The sequence below is a fragment of the Falco rusticolus genome, chromosome 15 (genome assembly GCF_015220075.1).
Source record: "Falco rusticolus isolate bFalRus1 chromosome 15, bFalRus1.pri, whole genome shotgun sequence".
Lineage (NCBI taxonomy): Eukaryota > Metazoa > Chordata > Aves > Falconiformes > Falconidae > Falco > Falco rusticolus.
In genome coordinates this window covers 8,510,566-8,533,251 of record NC_051201.1, presented here as the reverse complement: position 1 = coordinate 8,533,251, position 22,686 = coordinate 8,510,566, and the positions used below count along the sequence as shown (strand labels likewise).

General features: G+C 35.0%; 1 protein-coding gene across 5 annotated transcripts in view; it reads left to right on the top strand.

The window, feature by feature from the left end:
* The window catches only part of CDH8 (cadherin 8), a 214,158-nt gene extending 200,318 nt beyond the window's left edge, over positions 1-13,840 (top strand). For 2 of the 5 annotated variants that reach the window (XM_037409396.1, XM_037409401.1), the window contains 2 exons: positions 10,390-10,641; positions 11,776-13,840. In XM_037409396.1, coding sequence (XP_037265293.1) covers positions 10,390-10,641; positions 11,776-12,269 — 746 coding nt within the window. In that variant the 3' untranslated portion in view covers positions 12,270-13,840. Of the gene's footprint in view, positions 1-10,389; positions 10,642-11,775 lie in introns of those variants that run through there. The other 3 variants (XM_037409398.1, XM_037409397.1, XM_037409400.1) reach the window with 3 other exon arrangements.
* The last annotated feature ends 8,846 nt before the right edge of the window (positions 13,841-22,686 follow it).

The window sequence follows — 22,686 nt, the reverse complement described above, 5'->3', positions numbered from 1 at the left end:
CTTTTGTATATCTTAGTTACAGGTTTCCTATATGATTTTGGATGGGTCATTTAATCACCATGCCTGTCATTGTGCCATGCATATACTGCAGATGTATTGTAAAACATTCATGTGATACTCACATGTGACATTAATGGCTCCTATGGCATTAATGGCTCCCTATGGATCGGTGAAGACTGTGATCTTCAAGAGTGCTTTATGGTGTCCATTTGGATCCTTCTGAAGCTCCCAGGTAGAAAACATGTAGAAGTTACTCTGCCACTCAGGGAAGCATTGTTGTATCTTTGATACAAGCTGGAGTACAAAATGTAGAGGAAGGTGTTTTACACTTGATTCTACATACCATCTTTATCTATCCCACAACATTACAACTTCTTTGTACTACTTTCTATTATTCAATAAGAAAATTTATTTTTTTTATAATAAATCAACTTTCTCTTATTTTTTGTTTGTCTGCTGCTAACACACAAGACCAAAAGATGTATTTGCTAAAAACTTTAGAATCCTACTGCAGTCTGTCTAGCAGAACCACTTGCTTCAAAACTTCATATAAAAGCTTAGCTTTTTCTAGACTAAAATTGTTTCTTTTAGTATTTTTTCTTTTCTTTTTTTTTCTAGTAAGGAAACGTATCTTTCTCAAAGTATCTGTTGGTTTTTTCTGCTCTTTGTTTTTGGACTATTTAAGTTTATTTCATGATCTCGGAGGTTTTTTAGCATATTAACATGTATTCTTTTTTGCCAGTAGAATTGCCTAGTCTCTTGTATTACTTTTATTTGATCCTGCTCCTTGCAGCGTCTTCCTATATACTTCATTTGTACTTCATCATGAATCAGAAGACAACAGGAAACAATTTCACTGTGATATGCAAGTTGTTCTCTATGCATAGAGATGCATTATATATTTGTACCTTATACTTTCTATGCTTGATAGGAGGAGAATGAATAAATGAAATGTCTTTCGTTTTGCTGCACATATATTTCAATAGTGACTAACACCTGGTTTACTATTTACAGAATCTCCACCCCCGGAGATATTCAGAAGTTGCCTGGACATGGTCCTGGGCTCTAGGCAGCTGTGCTTGAGCAGGAGGGTAGGCCAGATGACCTCCAGAGGTCCCTTCCATCCTCAACCATTCTGTGATTCCATGAAAACACTAGAACACCTTATGAACTGATGCTATAGTTTGAGGATATTTACCAATATAAGCACTAACTTTATCATATCTCTACAGTGGTGAGGCAGAACTCATATGCTGACATCTTTCCCTTGCTCCTTCTTTTTCCAAGTTGTGTGTTGTGTCACACAACATATATAGCAAAGTTAGGGTCTTGTGGTATGTCCTAGTCTTGAAATTTAAATGTATGTGCACATGTGTTCCTGTAGACCTGCTTTGCTTCTCAGTAATCTGACTGTGATGGCAGTCTGGAACTTCTGGCTATGCCAGGTTTTCTCTGTGTAATGTTTATATGGTATGCAGAAATGTTCCCAAGAGTATCTGGAATATTTCCTTTGAAAACTTTATGCAATTTATTCCACTCTATAGACAGGTAATTGGTTTTTTTTCACTTGCTGACATTCCTTCTCTGGATGCATTTTGCTGTTCTCTGCATATCAAATGACCGTTAGTCTTCACCATAGGAGACACGTCCTTGTTGAGAGGTGTGCATACAATAAGACATTATGTGTATACTTTGAGTGTAAGACAGAGCTATAAATTACTGCCATTAATGGCCTGATGATAATAAATTTTATTGTTTTATGTAATCTGCATATGAGAATGTCTTCAAAAAGTCATTATCATGCTGCCTGTGTGCCCAGGGGCAATCTTATACCATAGCATTTCAGTCTTTCAAATTACAAAAAGCTAATATAACTCCTGATGACATTTACAAAAATGTATAATGGCACTCCTTTCAGTTCTCTCACAGAAATTATTCTCAGTGAAGTTAAAGGGAGTTCTGCGTATATAAGAACTGTAGGATCTGGCAGTTTTTAAAATCAAAGCCACTTTTTTCTTTTTCTTTTTCTTTTTCTTTTTCTTTTTCTTTTTCTTTTTCTTTTTCTTTTTCTTTTTCTTTTTCTTTTTCTTTTTCTTTTTCTTTTTCTTTTTCTTTTTCTTTTTCTTTTTCTTTTTCTTTTTCTTTTTTTTTAAAAAGTGGCCCTGGCTCAACAAAATGATAAGTCAATTTTTTTTAATTTATTTTCTCTACTGAAAATACCTCAGCAATGTAAGTCATATTTAACTTTCAATGTTCTTTGGCAGAGAGTACACAATCTAAATTTCTTCTCATAGTAAGTTATTATATCAGTTATAAACCTCTGAAAGTTGGCATTTTGTAATGCAAGTTCTGATAAGGCTTTTATTACACCAGTACAAATAGGCTGCATTTCAATAAATGCTGGTTGGTTTTTTTTTATAGTCTGGTGGTTGCTTTCTGCCGTTATATTTCAAAGTGAACATTATAAGAAAAAGGAATAGCATAATAGAAATACACTGTTATGGCTTGAATTTTGTTCTCCAACTGTTATAACAAAGCTTCAGTATGGTTGATATATCCAATTACAGATTGAGTTTTAATAGATTGTTATAAGATCTACTGGTAAATAGTTTTAAATTCTCACTATGTGAATGTATATGTTCCATACAGTATTGGAACAGAAAAGACAGTTATCATGGCATGGAGAAGTGGCTCTTAAGTTGCTTAGTGTGGAATTCACTTAAATGCCAAGAATATATCATGTTTAAAACCCAAAATGTTCCTGCTTAAGTTTTCTTTTTCTTACTATGGTATTCATAGTTTACATTCTAGAAAGAAAGATTCACTTCAAACTTCTGTGATTGTCTTCATGGTCATGAAGACTCTGAAACTTTCCAGACCCTAGAAGTAAGTCACTGAAGTAAGAATTAAAGGATGTGTATAAAGTGAGGAAGGTAAAGAAAGTAGGATGGAATCCTTGGAACTCTTCCATAACCTACATTTTATAAATGCCAGTGAATCTGCTTGAGATTTAGCATTACGTATAGGAGAACCCCAAATCAATGTAATGTGTAAAACCGTAAATCTCACCTGAGGGGCTTAGATACCTGTCTTTCATTTGTTTCACTTCTAGACTGCACTTGTAAGTACGCATTCATAATAAGAATAAGAATCCATTATCCCTAAAGAGAAATACAGATGGCAAAACCTGGGGATATTTTGGGGTTTTTATTTATCTGCAGCATTTTGTTGGAATCTGGTAACACAGTAATGGAAAGCTCTTGGTTGCAATGCAAAATATAGCCAATATTTTATCAAAGCATTCTAAAACACAGTATTACTTTCTGAAACTTTTTGGTTAAAGTAACAAGTTAATAGAATTAACTAGAATATGTAGATTTCAAAAATGATCCATCATTCTATGCAAATTGCTCTGTTAATAATGTATTTTTAATGCTAAGCACATTTGACAGCCATTTCATCTCTTTCTAAACTAAAGCTTGGCAACCTGCATTAATTCTTACACTTTACAGATGTAACATTCAATGCACATGCCATGTAGTGATGTGATCCGAATAAAGTAAAGCATGTCAAAGCAATGTGATTATTAGTAAACAAGTTTGTGGCTGGCTTATTGAATACAACAGAGAAAAACGAGAGGCAAAAGCCAGTGCTGTTTTAGCATCTTCATTGGCCTGAATTTGCTTCGTATTGTGGGACTGTCAATCATAACCGGCACCAGAGGATTCAGAAGAGATAAATGGGCATAACATCAGAGAGCAGGTGAGATTAAAATCAGGCATACTGGGTACAGTTCAGACAACCGTGGTAACAGTGTAACTTAACAGACCCAGAGCACAAAGTTTCCTGGTTTGACTTGCCATAAGTATCCATGAATTAAAAAGAGAATTAAAAAGGTATTATGTCTTAATAATTTCTCTACCACATTATCAATGAAATTAGTATCGTTTCAGACTCAGTGCATGCTTCTACATCATTATTTATTCAGCAGGGATTTTCCTTCCTTCCTTCAATGGGTTACAAAAACAAGGTATAAAATTTAAGAGCTGCTGCTAGACTGTAAGTGACAATATAGATAAGTTTGATTATAGCTCTGCTGGACTAAAGGTCAAAGGAAAGTTTTAGAATACTTAAGAGACAATTATCTAAAGTTCAAACTTTTCCAAAGGAATATAACTAGAAATTATACAGACTATTATCTAAAGTTCACATTTTTCAAAGGAAAAATGTACGAGGAAATGCTTATTCCATCACTTTTCTGTAAATTTGCCTCAATTTTTTATTCAAGAATTTGTTTACTACAAGTTTTGCATCAAAGTAATATTCACACAATTATTCTCTTTCCAAGAAATTTTACCGTATGACAATGATGTATTCTTATACATGATTAAATATTACTTTGCTCATGATTCAAAATTCCCAGCAGCACTTTTTATTTCTGCAAAGCAATACATGACCTGGAAATGTGTTTAGGTTTTTTATTCGTTAGTTGATTCAGCAGTTCAATTCTGGCATAAGCTATTATTATTTAGGCCAATTGGGAAAGAAAAAAGTAATATTCAAATATACAAAATATGTGACATTTTCCAGTTCTTCTCCTTATCAGTACATTTGCTCACATGGAATGAATACTTTTTTTCCTGTGTTCTTATTGGTGTTTTAAGGGATTCCAGAAAGTCCAGGTCTCTCTAAAAATAAAAATTTGTTCAGGTGCTTGCTGAAGTATCATAGGAATGTTTTGTGAACTGCCATTTTATATGTTGGTACGGCATGTGACTTACTGTGGTGCAGGAGAGACAGTTTGATCAGTCAGCTGGATTTTTATAGCACAAAAACTTTTTTCTTTTGAACCTGATGTCTGCAATCAAATTTGATAGCAGTCATCAATCTGCATTTTTGAAAACATCACAAATTTTTGACATTCATGAGAAGCAGGTCAGTTTGAAATACCTGTGAATGCTTCAGTGCCCATATGGTTTGGCTATCATAAATCAGACAAAATATACTATAAAAATGGCCTCTTTTTGTTTTCAGATTATTTTATAAGCCTTCTACTTGAATAAAACATTTATGCCTTTACCACACAGATTAGGCAAGGGGTCATATTTCTTGTAAACTGCTGTTCAACAGGGTTTTGTGTGAGACAGTTATCAGGAAAGATCTAGCACATGTAAAATATTACACATAACACAGTTGTGTTATATATATTAACACAGATACATATATGACTTCTCATAAAAATTTATTTGGTGTACATAAACACACCGATATTAAAAATACTAAGTTTAAAAATTAAAAAAAAATATTGTACGGATACTAATGAACAAATAGATTGTTTTTGCATCTACTAACGAGTGGCAAATTATAACATGCAAACTCAAAATTGTTCCCTTTTAATCAAGTATTCCTTTAGAAAGTGTTACAGCCTAAGGCAGAAACAAAAAAACCCTGTCTTACATAAACACAGGTGTATCTCTCCAAGCATTTTAATGGCATTCTTTTGGAAGCAAAAAACCAACGTTTCTACCTTGTACCTAAGCGTAGTCTGAAACATACAAATCAGTTTTCCAGCTCAGGGCCTGTCTGTGAATAGCCTTTTACACGGTGAACATTGATGAAGGTATGCTTTAAGTTGCAGCTTCTGGGGTTTTGTACTAGATCAGAAAGCAGGTCATAAATATTCTTTCCCACTGCTCTTGTAATTATAAGAATAAAAAAAGATTTCGAAACAGTTGAATTGACAGAGAGATATCACACGTGGGACTATGACATTGAGTTTTTGGGGCTACATTCACTTGTCTTTTCTGTGCAGCATGATGCTGCCAATCTAAATATGTGTTATTTGTAAATCCTTTCACAGAAAGGTATGTACTATTGAGAAAATATGCAAAAGAATAATGATTAATGTATGGCTTATATCTCATGGAGTGTATATAGAGACTTTCTGAGAGTTCTACATGTCTTTGCACAATTTTATTGGTTCCCAGCCTCTAAAATGGGGATTGGAGTCTTCCCCATATTCCACTGTTTCTTTGTCATTAGGTTTCAATTTTGAAGAAAAACAAAAATACCAGTATTATCACAAATCTTTTGAAAATCTGTGTTTAACATTGTAAGGTCTCCAGGATGTATAGTAAGTATTACAGGAGGTGTGTATATAAATTAATAGTTATACAAAGAGCTGAAATGTTATCTTAGCATTCTCTTGAACATTCCTTTCTAGAGCATTTGCAGATGACTGCTACATATTATATAGCAAACTTTTCTTGGAATGTCATATATTTTGGGGTTTCTGCCTGTGTTTTGGTAGTTTCCACTGAAAATTTGACAATAATAACTTAATTACTCAGTTATTTCAAGTTTTTATGTGAGAATAGATGCCACGTATGAACTGAGGAAGGAAACGAATGAGCTGTCCTCCTCTTTTCATTATCAAAAAAAGCAGGGAGTATCACAGTAAGGATTTTTTTGCTGCTCTTCTACTTTTGCCAAAGGACTCTATTACAGACAATCTGTTTTAGACTAAAAAATGTACACAAAAAGGTGGCTATAATAAACATGAAGAAACATTTATTTCTGTCTAGTGTTTCCAACTGTAAAATTTCCAATTAAAATTCTTACTTCACATAAGTAATATATCCAGCACGGATAAAAAATTCTACCAGAGTCTTTAATAGCACAAATGATTTGATCTTTCTGAGAACATATAAAAGGGATAGAAAAAGAAAGATGGAAAAAGAACTATGTAGGTGTAAGGTTACACAGCAGGGAAGTCCACTGATCTCACAATATTAGAGACCGTGAGGGAATTATAATATGCACAGAGCAAATGACACTTGGATGTAAGCTGCTTCTGTTTTTTACTTTTGTTCTATCATTTTACTGTCTGACTTAAAATTGCAACATGCATTCTTGCACGAAGTGGGAGATAAGTTGACTTCTGCCTGTTAATTTCACGTCCAGATAGATGTCCATGCCATTAAAATCACTTGTGTCTAGCAAATCCAAAAGTAGCTTTGTATTGAAACTATTACATTTACTTTTCTCAAAATCTTTCATCCAAGAACCTCAAAAGAGATCAGAGGGTCTTGACAAGAGTTGGGAATCTGCAGGAAGCACTTGGCTCTGTGGTAAGCATGTCCTTGGTTGTGGTTATTCAAAGTACTTTTGTCTAGAAATCACACTGGACATCTTGTAAAGACCTTCTGTGCTGTCATTATTTGTTCCAGCTAGGAGGGAGATATTCCCGTAATAGCCTCTTTCATGGTTGTTTTGCAAATCTGCTTATAAACTTGAGAAACTCAGAGTCATCTGGTGATCTAAATGATTGTTCTGATTTTATGTTTAAAAAAGGTAAGAATGAGCTGCAGATATAAACTGTAGTTATATATTCCTGGAGCTGTGTTACTCTGACCTTACACTGATGCAAAAATTTGTGATGAGTTAAGATAATTATGAAGATCACTTATCTTTCACTATTCCTTAAGCCTACAGGACAGAATATATTTCCTAGTCCATCCTGTGTAACTGGTACATCAACATCAGTGTTGATGTACATTTCATCAGTGAAATGGCATTTAATAGGATTCTGGCATTTCAGTGAACTTCTTCAAGCCCTTCCCCACACAGAAGGGTACAGAAGTCGGGGGGGGCTTATTTTGGTTGAGAATGTCAAAGGACCTCCTGAATATACCTCACTAACTGGAGGTAAATGCTTAGTGTATCTCTTTGCTTATGGCAGGTTGCCTCAGAGCTTTGTTAACAGAGAGGGGCTCTTTTTTTCTGCGTGTAATTTTCCATGTTTTTCTAAAAATAACATGAAAAAATAAATAGCCTGAACAGCGCTATAATGAAGAATCAGTGGGTTAATTGGAAAGATGAGTGGAAAGTGATTGTCCCCTCTCCTGCTGAGCACCTGCTGCCAAGTTAATTCATGCAGCAGTCCTGGAGGTTGTTCCTGGAGGAGATTCCTGCTGTTTTGTCGGCTATGGGTAAGGGGAATGTCCACAGAGAGGAGAAAGCAAATCATACAGATTGAGTTTATTGCTAATCAGCTGCCAGGATTTATTTTCAAGTTCTAGGAACCAACTAAATTGTCAGTTAAAAGAGTCCTTGTTCTTCACTCAAGAATCACATCTCCAGCAACACCAAGGTATATTTATTGTAAGACGTAGCAAAAAAAGGGAAGAAATTTGTTGCTAAACAAAATTCCCAAGGCAAAACTGAATACTTACCATCCACTGGCAAAATAACTTGGTCATTTCATTTTGCTTTTCCTATTGACTATTGATTGCCAGTTTTTTCCCAGGCACAACAAATGCAACTTTAGTCTAACATAGTAGCTTAAAAAAAAAACCAAAACAAACCAAACAAAAACCAAAAACACCCCCCCCAAACCACACCTCTGTAAAAAAAGTTTATCTTCTCTCCTTGTTTTCTATCTCGTCTTACATAATACTAACTATTCAGCCATTACAATTTCTTTTACACTTAAATAGTTCAGCTAAATTTCCCAAATACCATGCATATCTTTTGCTTCATTTATTTTGAACTTGATTTGATAACTGTTACTGGTACCAGTTAGTTTCTTATACTCAGCACAGCTTTACTGATTGGCAGAAATGAGCACTTTATTTTCTCTATCCCTTCTCCTTCCTCTCGTTTTTTATGTCCTCTTCTATTTGTCTCTTTATAGCACTCCTCCTTTTCTACTTTGTTTTATTCTGTGATTCTGGTTTACAAGAATTTTCTGAACGAGGAGGAGCAGCAGTGAGTGTGTCAGAAAGATGGAAGGGGTCTGAAGCTGTCACCAAGAGGAGCTTCTTTTTTCTTTTCTTTCTTCCTAAAGCCATGTGCCTTAGCTCTTTTGCATATCTGTAAAGGGCAGGGATGCCAGGGCTCAGCATATCAATCCTTTCCTCCAGCTTGGACAGAGAAGGACTGTACCAGGCTTATAGGAAGGCACAGTCTGTATCAGTACAGATTTCTACAGCACAAGAAGTCACTGTGTAATATAACTATGAAAGTCTCTGGAGTTCTGAGTAAATGACTACAGATGTGATACTTCTGAGTGGGATTTATCTCAAAGACAGACAGAACTGGAAATTGAGCCCCACAGTTTTTTCTCCTTTAAAAGGTTAAAGCAAAAGGATTAAGGATGCAACTTCTGCTGAGATATTTTTAATTTTGTAGGAGAAAATCAAATAGACAGATAAATTTATTTTCCAGTATTTGAAAATGTGTGTGTGTGTGTGCAGAGGAGGAAAAGAATGCTATCAGATAAAAAAATGTACCTTTTACACATAACAATAGATGTGGCGCTCTTTGGTAAAGCTATACACACTGATATTCAGGAAAACTTATTTACAATATTATTTTACTAACATAACATCTGCTTTTGTTCCTTGCAGTTCAGCTAGAGAGTAAGCATGACACTGGAAGTGGTTTAACTTGCACTCATGAGTTTAAACCTCGGATACATTCAAGCAAGGAGGAGGAGTGCAGTTTTTGCTTAATTCTAATGTGTGCTAGTTGTTGTCTTAAAACACACTTGACTTTTCCACTGCATTATAGTGGCACATACGATACAGGGTATCGTCAAGGAGTTTGCTCCTATTTGAGCTGTCAGAATTCTTAAAAGCTTATACCTGGAATTTATTTTCAGTAAGCACATATGCTTCCTTTAATTTTGTAAAGGCCACAAAGAAGGACTAGACTAATTATTTAGCTCCAGGGTGCCATCAGTTTTGATGTGACTGTTTCCAACTTGAACAGATAAAAAACTTCTGTCATGGAAAGACAAATAATTAGAAATATTTTTTGTTCTGCAAAGGTATTATGAAGTGAGCATATGTGTACTCTTTATACAGTAGTTAATTTTTAGGTTGATCTTCATGTGTTGCATGCGCTAAATGCTAAGGAAAATGCTGAAATGATGACATAATCTGCAATATAAATTATAGTAAGAACCTCTCTAGGCTGTGTAAGAGTGATTGGTAGGTGATTGCACCATGGAAAGATACAGTAAGACTGTGAAATCAAAGACCTTGAACTTCAGAAGGAGCCTACTTGAATTCCAGTTTCTTAGTCATTGAGTGGGACAACGAGGCTTCATTGTTCTTTTGTATGAAACAATTACCCATGTGCTTAAATACCAAATAAACTTCCTACCACATGACACAAGAAAATGCATATGTTGCATTCACTCATTTTTGGGCATGGGCAGCCAGACAGAAAGGGGAAGGATTTCTGTGCCACATGCTGCTGGTATAATGAGTGTAATAAAGTGCATATGTGTTTGTATAGAGATTTTCTGAATGCATTAAGAAAAAGCTGTGGTTTTAGCTGTTATTCTGTGTGGTAAACCAATGCAAGTTTTCCCTTTTCCAGATAACACTCTCAGCATATTGGCAAAGCATAGTGGATTCAGCCGACAGAAGCAAGAAGTGTATCTACTGCCAATCATAATAAGCGATAGTGGGAACCCTCCTATGAGCAGCACTAGCACTCTCACTATTCGAGTCTGTGGTTGCAGCAGTGATGGTATTGTCCAGTCCTGTAATGTTGAAGCATACGTACTTCCCATTGGACTCAGTATGGGAGCCCTAATTGCAATATTAGCATGCATCATTTTGCTGCTAGGTACGTATTCGTTTCACAGTCTGGTGTTCAAAATTTTTCTGATTCCTGGGTGGCTGGAAGCAAGCAAAGAAGTCACATGGAAGGACATACAATCTAATACAATGTAATGTGCAGCAGTACTGAAAAACATTTCAGGACTGCATCCTTACTTACTGAGACTTGAACAAAAGCATATAGAACAAAGTCCCAATCTGAAATAGTCTTACACACATTACATAATAAACAGGTATGGAATATGAAACTGAAAATAAAATCAGGTATGTTAAATAGCAAGATGAACACAGTATGTACTGCACAGATGGAAAATGAATTGGTTGTATCTTCTAAGGCTTGTATGAGTTTATCCTGGATTGGAATGGCACAAGAGATATTACAGTTTTACAAGATCAGAAGTACTATATTTCAATAAAACATACAAAATTTGTATAAAACATCATGCAAGGGAGAGAACAGTGAAGGAAGAGGCCTATTTCTGCACTTTGCAGCTTCACTTTGTAACTGAGATTTACATCAGTAACTGAGATTTCAGCATTAAGCTGCAAAAACATCAGTGTAACCATTTTAAAGCTTTTTATGCATCTGTCCATGATTCTGAAAATGGTATACCTAAGCTCTTTCTTTTTTGCTTTACTGTCTCATTCTCTTTTCAGTTATATAATGTGAGCCTGTTGCAACACAAAAAATAGACACCAATTTCCTTCTGTCATCAGGGCTATGTTTTCAGAAAAACATCCTCTAATTTTGGAAAATTCCATCATAATGTAGATCATTACAGGCTATGTTCAGTGAATGATGATAGGTTGACTTCACTTAGATTTGCAACTTTTCCAAAGGGAAAAGTTGTTTAATTTTGAGGCTTAAAACTGGAAGGATGCAAAATCTTACTGCTTAGATAAAATTGAGACTCAGATGTAAATACAAGCTGATAATAGAAAACTAGAGGAGTAACCACAGCTCCCGATCAAATTTTTATCATGTGAATGGGGTTGAAGTTATAGGTCTTCAAGATTTTCACTACCCTTATTGCTCTTATTTTCACAAAAAGCAACATATCACCTTCTGCAACTGCCCTTAACGTGTAGTTCTTTGATTGGAAACTTTTTACCTAATCAGCCTGTGATGCTTTCTTTGCAGTCATTGTGGTGCTGTTTGTAACACTAAGAAGACATAAGAATGAGCCTCTAATCATCAAAGATGATGAAGATGTGAGGGAAAATATTATTCGGTATGATGATGAAGGAGGTGGAGAAGAAGATACAGAAGCTTTTGACATTGCAACTTTGCAAAATCCAGATGGAATTAATGGATTTTTGCCTCGCAAGGATATTAAACCTGATCTTCAATTTATGCCCAGGCAGGGTCTTGCACCTGTTCCTAATGGTGTTGATGTTGATGAATTTATTAATGTAAGGCTCCATGAAGCTGATAATGATCCCACTGCTCCACCATATGACTCTATCCAGATTTATGGCTATGAAGGAAGAGGGTCAGCAGCTGGTTCCCTTAGCTCATTGGAGTCCTCTACATCAGACTCAGATCAGAATTTTGACTACCTCAGTGAATGGGGTCCTCGCTTTAAAAGACTTGGAGAACTTTACTCAGTTGGAGAAAGTGACAAAGAGACTTGACAGTGGATCACAAACTTTTTCAATGTTGACTTAATGATCATGTAATATTCTAGGGCCACTGCTGTTAGTTAAAACTGATGTGGCTTTTTGTTTTAGAGGCAAGTTTAGCGCCGGTCATCTATAAAATCAATTACATTGTAATGTTGAACCAAAAAAAAAAAAAAAAAAGTATATGTTAGGAGGTTAAGTCTTGTGGAGTGTGAAGTAAAGTATGTGGAGTGTCTAGAAGTCTTTGGATATTTGGTATTCACTTGACCACTCTGAAGATGGAGATTTGGATCTTTGATTATCTTCAGTGAATTGAAAAGAACAAAAAGAAATTGGTGCTTTCTTAGAAAATGGACTTGCAGGGATTTTGCTGTTGAACAGTATCTCCTGCCAGTATGTGTAAAGCTAATGGTTTGTTTCTGCATTGCCAACAAAGATCCTGCCACAGAAATGTTAAAAGCAATATCATGGTCTTCTTAGCAATGCTGAATAGAAATAGCATTGTAATTTCCTACTGGCTTCTACTGTGCAGTGACCATACATTGTACATACAGTAATTGTTGGCCACGTAACCACAGACTGAATATCATCTTTAAATATTGTGTCAAGCCTTAAAATATTCACATGTTCTTAATCCATTCCAGTGATGGGTAATAAAGCCTACTAATGTGCAGAGATTCAGAGGCAGGGCTACAAAACCTTGTTTTACAAAAGGATCTTTTTCTATAAGAAGGATCAATCCTGTGCTTCATCTTCTGAAAGGAAAGAAAAAACTGTGAAAGGGGATGGACTTACATATATGAAAGAATTGCTGATTTTATTGCTAAAGATCAAATTTATTTGTTTAATCTTTGAAATAAGTATTTTATTGATGTCCATTACTGCTTTTATTTATTAAGACTGATAACATATAGAGTAAGATTATGAAGAAAACTAAATTATATCCTTTAGATTTTTTTTCTATATATAATGAATGTTTAATACATGTACATTTTGAAAAGAAAAATTACAAATTGTTGCAGGTTAAAGCAGTAACCTATCCATTTGCAGTAGCTGAATTTTAAGAGAATGCTGGCAGGAATAAAACTTTCCCAGAGAAAACTTTTGACAGTTTTATATCTTCTTCATAAATCTAGTACCTGGTGTTTTTAATACAAGCACAAACAGCTGGAAGTAAACTGGTTCATGTGAATATTTAAACTATAGACTTTTAGAATTATACACATAACAGTACAGTAAAAAACATGCTTATAGTTCTCCACTGTATTAGAGCAGGAACCAGTGTGTACATAATTTTACTGCTTATGTTATTAGCATTTCTTTTCTATAATATTCATAGTGATGCACCAGGGCTCTTGCACACAGAGAAAGAACACTAGAAGCTGCGAGCATACTCAATTTGTAATGCAAACTTGCCATTTAGAAGTAGCAATTGTATAATAAAACTGCGTATTACATGCAAATCATTTTAATTTTCTACTTTGTTTTGAAGCTATATTATTGTTTGTTTATTTACTCCATGTATTGTATTCAGAGAAACTCCTGTATTGTTTCCTACTTTGTGAAATATATTTTTATAAATATTTCTCTTGTTACTGATTTTCTTTCAGTTTTACCTGTACACTGCAGAAAGGAATCTGCCTGAATATCTTCATAGTTTTTTGAGGAATGTAGTTCCTTAAAAATTATTTATTTATTAATTGAATACAGTCAAAATAAAAAAGGGTAATGTTTGAAGCAATTTTTGACAATGTTTGCAGAATTAAATACACAGCAGCCTTGACCACAGGAGTTATGTGTATCTAATTCCCTGCTCCATGCTGAAAAATAACCTCACACTTTTTTGTTATTGCTAGTAAGAACAATCCCCTCTTTTTAAGCTCCTGTAATGTTTGTTCTGCAGATAAAAATGTCTTAATGCATCACCCTCAATTTTGCCTATATTTCAAAATGGAAACATTTACTTTAGCTGTGGCATGGCTGGTTGTAATGACTGTAGTTTGTGGACAACTAACATGCTAACACCACTTTTATATGTATTATAAAGATTTTGTTGTCATTAATGAAGTTCAAATTCATTTAAGTTACACTGCATTAAAAAAAATTGCTTCTGAATAACTTTATACAGCAATTTGGATAATACTATAAATTGAACAGTGAGGTAATCTAAAGATAGAAAAGAAGCAGTCATCAAGATTTCAATGAAATCAAACAGGTTTATGTAACAGATTGTAATCAAAGCCAAACACATTCTTACTAATCACTTGGACCAAGTGTCAGGGTGTTCTGAATTGCCATGCCAAATCTAATAGTAGTGTAAATGGAAAAGTCTGATTTGAAATTTAGACTAAGCCAATTTCTAGACTACATCCCAATCCTGGGAGCAAAGGAAGGTGCTGTGAGATATGGATCACATTATTGTCTATAGTCACATAAGTGTTTAGGGCAAGTAGCTCTGACTATGAGTTATATTATCTACTGCAGAGTTTTGCAAAGCTCTTTTGTAGGAAAACTCACAAATGGATAACTCTTTGATTGCCTTTTTGATTGAAAGTTCCATCTGAGACCATGACAGCGCATTCAGTAATAAGATTTCCAGGAAAAAAAAATCCCATCACTGGCACTGTAGGAGAGGCAAAGCATGACAGAAATCTCATCATTGTCAGTCGAAAAGAGATGGTAGCTGCTACTGCTGGGCATACTGTAAATTGTGCATTTATACAGGTTTTAAACATGAATATCTACAATGCAGAGGGGAGAAAGAAATTAATGAATTTGTGATCTGTCAATAGCAACGTGCTATTTCTTGAAGTCATTGCTGCCCCACCAAAGGGAAATAATTCATTCTGCAAACTAATTCCATGTAATTTGAATATAAAATTTATACCAAAACACATTAGGGGTTTAAATGTTGATCGTTAGTTTTCTAGTACTTCTCCTTTTTTGACAAAGAAATTAATTCAGTATAAAATTGTTTTGGATAACAGCGGTATTGAGGGGGATTAGAATCATATTGTTCTACGTTTCACCTCTAGATTTAGACATATTGGTGACATTCTTTTTAAGCATGTAAAATGGTAATTCATCTTTTTCAACAACATTTAATTAGCAATTGACTCATTGTAAGTGACACGGAAAATGCATTAAATTAGAATTATTAATACTGATAAATTTGAGAATTAAATTCTCAAAATCTTTTACAAGTGCCAAGCGCCTTAGAGTCCCACCAATTCTGGCTTACCTTCACCTAGCTATCTCATTTTGTCAGAATTGCTAAAGTAAATCATCCCACACATGAAAGGTGGAATTCTACATTTTTGGCATGGGCATTGTCCAGATACAAAATTAAGCTGAGGCACTTATATATGCAAGTACTGAGAAGTGAATGTGTGTACATGTTTACAAATTATAACTCAGATGACTAAAGGTCTTCGACATATCCTGTCATTTCCAGTAACTGAAAGCACATGCTATTTGTGTGCTATGACCTTGAAATCAGATCATGGGAAGCTCAGTTAGACACAATAAATTTTCTATCTGGTATTATTTATACCTTTTTGTCTATGATGAGTTTGAAATGACTGTGAAATATACAGAAAATAAAATGGCTGAAGATTTTCTTTTAAATCAGCAGTTGCTGATCACAGGAGAAACATTTAGCACTATGGCAACTCCAAATACCATCAACTATGTTACCGTACAGCAGTAACAATCCTCAATTTGGAGAACTGACAGAATGTCTGCAATACAGTATGTTCAAAATAACTTTATTTGTACAGGTCTGCTAGAGATGGATCTGCTGATTCTCATATACAGAGAAAAATAAATCAATTATGTTATTTCCATGCAGTTGCATGTACCTACACGTGTGCCTGGCATATTTTTTTAACAGCCTGCATGGTCATGGAATTCTAGAAACGGATAAATGGGCTTAGAAAGCTTCTCCAAAGTTTGTCCAGCTGGAGGAAACCTTGGCAGGTAATCTGTTTCTGTATCTGATTTTTGGGGGATGTAAAATTTAAGTCTTAATTAAGCCATTTGTTTCTCCCCTTTTCCCTGCCCCTCTCTCCACCACTTCACTATCCTGAGCTGTAATACTGTGAACATAATATTAGGAATTAAGTTCATTAAGATCACATAGCTCTATTTCAGCTTATTTCAGCTGGTGTGCTCACTGACTGGAAGTAAGCAGGTAGGCCAGGATAGTTAGATTCACCAAACTCTCTTCCCTCTCTCTTACCCACAACAGTATGCAAGTGACTTTACTTTTCAGTTGTAGTTAGAGGACTCTGTTGTTACTTGAACAAGTTTAAGTGCTGAATAAAATAAGCAAATAAATAAATAAAAGGTATGACTAGAAGCAATACAAAACCCTATCACAGGAAGACTTGTAGTGAACAGTCTGGCTTACTTATACCAAATAACTGTTTCTGTATTTTAAAACACACTGGAAATTCTAAAGCTAATGATGGTGCTTTTTAGGTAATAAAAAGAATGTTCAGTAGCAACACACATTCATAAGTACCTCTGATCAAGCGAAGTGAAAAGAGGTTACTCAAAAAAATATTTTTCTGATTTGGAATGGTTTTAGTATTAGCAGGATGTCCTAGTAAATTAAAGTTTATTAAAAGGACAAAAAAAATGGTGGGGGGAGTATTCATCATTATTAGTTTTCTTTCAGAATGTAGCAGGTGTCATTAGCAGCAGACAGAGTACTGGTGGAGTGAGCAATGGAAACTTTCTGTAGTCTTATCATTCAGAGAAGCTGGACTTGTATTATTTCCACATTTGTACACTGTTTGTGCAAGACAATTTTCTGGCTTTGTGGAATATGGAAACCAATTCAACTTGCTGTATAAGTCACTGTGATGGGTTTTGTAATCACACTGCAAAATTAGTCTAGCTGCTGTATTATACTGGCTTATGTGCTGCAGAACTAGTCCCTCTCCAATGTCATAGTATTTTAAATGAGAAAATATAAAAGCCCTGACAATGCTTTTTGTGCAACTGCAACTAAGACATCTTCCAACACGGCTAATAAAAGCGAGCTGAAGCAGAGTTTCTGTACAGAGCCCTGTAAATGTGTTCATTAGCATTGCAACACAACGATTCTTTTTTTTTTTTTTTTTCTCCCTCTACCCCCACTCCTCCATCACAAAAATTAAACCAGTGAAATAAACAAAATGAAAATGTCAGCCTTGTCTTCAGAAAGGATATGTAATGATTTAGAAAATTCCCTTTCTTCTCCTTCTACCATTTCAGATGCTTGCTTGAATGAAATCTGTGTGACAATTACAGGCAGATATGAGGGATGAGTAGAGGTTACCTGTTTCATTACATGAATGGAGAAAACATTTATAGTATGAAGGCAGTAGTGCACTCTCCTCAAAATCTCGTCAAAATAAAAATCTTGCAGATGTTCCTCTAGGGAATGCTCATCACACCACACATATTCAGGCAAAGCTTTTCCTCAATGTATACAAAATAGAACTGTTCTTTCTCTGTGCACTCCCAACAACTACTTGAAGTCCAATACTGGCATCTCAAATTCCTGTTCATCAAACGAAAATGGGCCAGCTATTCTGTGGTAGATACCTATATACAGACTCACTCCACAGTGCTTATGAACACATAGATGTGTATCTTTACTGATGTGGAAAGGTTTTGATTTGTGAAGTTTGGAATAAACAGCCAGTAAGACAAAAGGTAGGTAGCATTGATAACTGATGGTAAAAGGATGGATGATTCTGGAATAGGTGCTCATTTTGAATCTTACTTGAGTATTTTTGTTGCCTAAATCTAGCCTTGGTTTGTTGTGGGTTATTTTTCATTTCAAAATATTAACAGCAAAAAAGTAAATTCCCTGCTCTTCATAACAGCTTGTTTTTTCAATTATAAGACAGGTCTTATGTTGGGGGGTATATGTGTCTTTTTGTCATTTCTTTCTTTGTTAATGTAACTTCCAGTGACGGCAACATTGACACAGTTCATTATGCCAGATTTCACAAGCTGGCGGTATCAACAATTAATATAAAAGATATGTAATTTTAATTGAAATATCATTTATAGAATTGCAAGTAATGCAAAACCAGTTGAATCACCTTTAAAAATAAACTCCAGCAGTCCCACATTTCCAGCCACAGATGTTACCACTTTTGGACTAATTTTCAAATACACTGGTATACCTGTATTCACATGCAGTTGGCATGAGTTTACTTGCAAGAGAATACCTCAGTCTCTTTAGACATTGTTGATGAATAAGTTTCCTATATTTTATTAAAAAAAGTATGTCATGATTTAAACCTATGGACAAGGAAAGGGTAGGTTTTTATACTCAAAAACATATTCACAAGTAGAATCCAGAACTGAGTCCTGGTCCAACGCCTCAGCTGTGAAGATACAGATAAGTGGACAGCTGATCAGAGGCAAGTAACAGATTTTTTTCAGCAATGCATATGACTTCCCTCCTTCACACAACGAAGGGGTCTTGGTACAACTATCAAGCGCATGGTGGTTTTGTAGGTTACCTGAGGCAGGGTGTTATCCCAGCCTCCTGCCAGGTAAGTTCCATGACAAAGCTATGAAGGTTGCCCAGAGCCTGCCATCTACAGAGGGGCAGGTGTAGCTTTACAGTCCTTGTATTAAGACAGCTTTTAGTCTTTCAGTCAGTACTAGCTTCCTTTCAAATTCTTCACTTTCAGATCTTAATTGTTTCAAGTTGTAGCAACCCAGTATAACCTGTTATACCAAATAAAGGCAGGGTATTGTTAGGTAAAATGTCATTGCAACACAGAGCAGGAGATACAATTAATCCTTCCAGAAAAAGGTCAAGTATGAATCATTGAATGCTGTAGGTTTTTAATGGGTATTTTCCAACCCTCTCACTTCACATGAAATACCAGCCATTTATTTTATTGTATATAATATTTCTTCTTTAAATGAAAGTAAAAGTTGATGATAAAGGAAGTTTATTCAGACTGTCATAATGTCTGCTGATTCTTTTTTATAATTTACAAAACAAATAGGAAATTTTCAGACCATAATTGTATAGACACAGCCTAATATCTGACCAGAACAGAAGACCACATTACTCTTTTCTTTCTGTCTTATCCTCATGAATGTTTTTGACTTGTTTAATTAATGAATTGATTAAATTTACCATTGTGCCTGGTCTTGTCCACATGGCAGTTTATTTGAGAGCTTTTTAACTCAGACTCTGGTAAGAACCCTTTCCTTTCAGGCAGCGTGCTAATGTCAGGTAGGAAAGAAAACTACTATTTTATGAATCTATGATTGCCTTAATAACTGATTTTCAAGTTTTTCCACAGTTTCTCTTTCTGAATACATTTTATCACTTAAAGATGCATGAAAGAATTAGGTGAGTGGGGTTTTTGCAATCCTAATGTGACACAAACAGAATCTATTGATTTTGAGAATGTACTTCCCCTTATGTCAGCATGATGGTCAAATCAGCACGTAATGATGTGAAGAGTTTTATTATCACAAACCAACTTCTAGTTGAGAATAGAAAAAGAAATATATTTAAAATATTAAAAAACAAAACAAAACAAGCAAAACTAGGTATCTTTACCTATATATTTTAGAATGACTCAGTCTAGTTTTAATTTTCATTTTCATTTCCCATGTACGGATTCTAATAATCCCAAAAGGTACTTGCACTGAAATCAATGCCTGCTAGCTAGCTTTGCATGACAAAAGGGGCTAGATTTAGCCCCAAGAAATGCTATACCAAATGTTTGCATTGTGGAACAGATCCTACAGATAAAATCCTTTTTCTCCACTCATGAGATGATATAATGAGTATTCAGAAAAGGTTATTTTGATAGAAAGTTATATTTTACTTTGAAAACTGTGTCTTCACTGCTGAACATTCTTGGGTTCCTCCAAACCATTCAAGTCTGAATATAAGTACCAATATACATACAAGTCTTTTGCAAGCTGAAGTCTATTGTTTCTCCTTATGAAAAATTGAGCAGTGGCTACAGCATTTTATTTCAGTAATATTTTCATTGTGCTTTGTGGAATATTTTCTGGAAACAAATATGTATGCTGACACTTATAGGGTAATTTCCATTAAGAGAACAGACATTATTGCTGCGGATGGTAGTTTTATGTGAATTATGAAAATTGATGGTCTGATATCAGTTTTCTGATATCTGATATTAGTTTTCAACGTGGAAATTATGGGAGCTGTAGTCCTCATGGAGAGTGTGGATACATTCCATTGTTGGAAGTCATGACAGGTAAAAACTGTGACAGCTTCAGACTGAACAGGAGGTTTACAGGTTATAAGAAAAGTTGTGGGGAAGACACAGTTTGCACTCCAGGTTTTAGTGTTATGTTGTTAAATGCTTCCTCATCCTATTTTTTTGTTTTCATATGAGACTAGAAAACTGTAGGTTGAATAATCATTTCAGAGAATGGACCTACCCACACAAACTCTGGGTGGGAGATAAGCAACCCTTTCATTATATAGTAGCCTAAGGTAGAGGAGGAAGTGTGCATGGCTCCATACAGTATGATATGTTATTGCGGAGATTTCTAAGTGAGGAATGCACTACTGAGTAAAAGGATAATGAACAGCTTAGTCCTAACAAGTGCCAGCTGCACCAGGTGTGAGTGCTGTAGACTGAGAGGATCTAATTTGCCTGTTTCTGTTTTGGCATTTGTTCCTGATTGCTTTTAGGTGGAAGGTGGAGCACAAAAAACAGTGAGAAAGAAACCGAGGCATTAAGTCAATGTCTGGATCTAATGTAATACCTGACCAGGTAAGTGTGTAGTAATCATTTTTATATTTGTCCTGGGAACCTAAACATTTTTCTTTGAAAGCTGAAATTCAGATAATGAATAGTTGGAAGTGCTTATAGAATGTTTTTTGTATTCATAGCACTTGATGCTTTACATAAAACATTCAAACAAGTTTCTATAAATTGTGAAGGGCTAATGATAAAAAAGGGTACAGCTGAAAAAAAGTAAATAAAACAACAACAACAACAAAAAAAACCCAACAAAACAAACAAACAAAATAAATCTGCTGTGAATAAGTTCACCTAGCAAAAAAGGGTATAAGTTTCCCCTGTGCAGGGAACCAGAGTGAGACCTATACACCACTTAATTAACACTTAAACCCACAAAATATGGCCCTCAGCACTGCAGTCATTTTCTCTGAGGACACAAGCATAGAGAATAAGCTTCAAACTTGTAGGCTATTGCCATTATGTTGGCAGTCTCATACATCATTGTAACTTTCATGCCTGTACCCAATGGCTTTACAATTCTGTAGTGCAGTGTAAGCTGAAAATGTTCAAAATTGTACAAGTCAGCTGGTGAGAATTCAAATAATGTACAAGAGTTGAAAGTGAATGAGCAGCTAAAACATAAGGTGTCACTTATAATCAAATCACTGTGTTGCAATCTGAGTCTGAGTATAATTGTTTTTAGTGTGTATGCAGTAAACCCCAAATCAGATTGGGAATGTAGTGATTTCTGGGATGAGTAACAGAGCGGAAAGCAGTATAAATGAGAATAAATAAAAAAAAAAAAACAACAGAATTTGTTTCTCACAAATACATTGTAAATATGAGACAGGGTATGTGTATGGAGTATGGGAGAAAATGAAAAGAAAATATCAAAAATTTGAGAAAGATTCTGCACGCATGGACCATTAACACCTTGACATTCAGTCTTTATAAACAGGATTGATGGTCCAGTTTACAAGGTTCTCAAGCATTTTTCTGTTCTGGTAAGACAACTATTAGAGAACTTCTACTTGGGTTATTTTCTTCACTGCTCTTATCTGCAACACAAGCAACTTTATTTCTTCTTGTTATAAAACGAATTATCATCAGAGTCACCTGAGCTGAGCAGTAATATATGTCTGATCATCTCACTATGCCTTAAATAGACGTTTGTATTTCAGATTGTCTTTCACCCAAAGGTGAAAGACAATCAAATATCTTACAGTATTTCTTTCTGATGTTTTAGTATTTCATGTCTTTGATTTGATGATATTTATACAGCTCCTTTGCCTTTTGCAAACTGAAGAAAAGATATATGAAGTTGCCTTTTAGAAAAAAAGGAGCCATACTAACTGGTCAGCTTCAGAGAAACAGCATGGGTAAAGAATTTACTTTCTTCCAATTCAGCAGAATTTCACAGGAACAAAGAAACATACTAATATTTTTTTTTCATTTTCCAGAACAGATGGATTTCCCCATTACCACTAACTTGTACATGTATTAGGGAGAGAACTACAATGATCCTGATGATGTTAGTATTGATGCTAAGAAAGAGCTAGATAACTCGAAGTTTTTCTTGAAGTCACAGGTTAAAGCTTGAATTTGATTTCAAATGAATCTTTCAGCGTGATACACACACTGTGGACAATACTGACTGAACCGGGAATGAG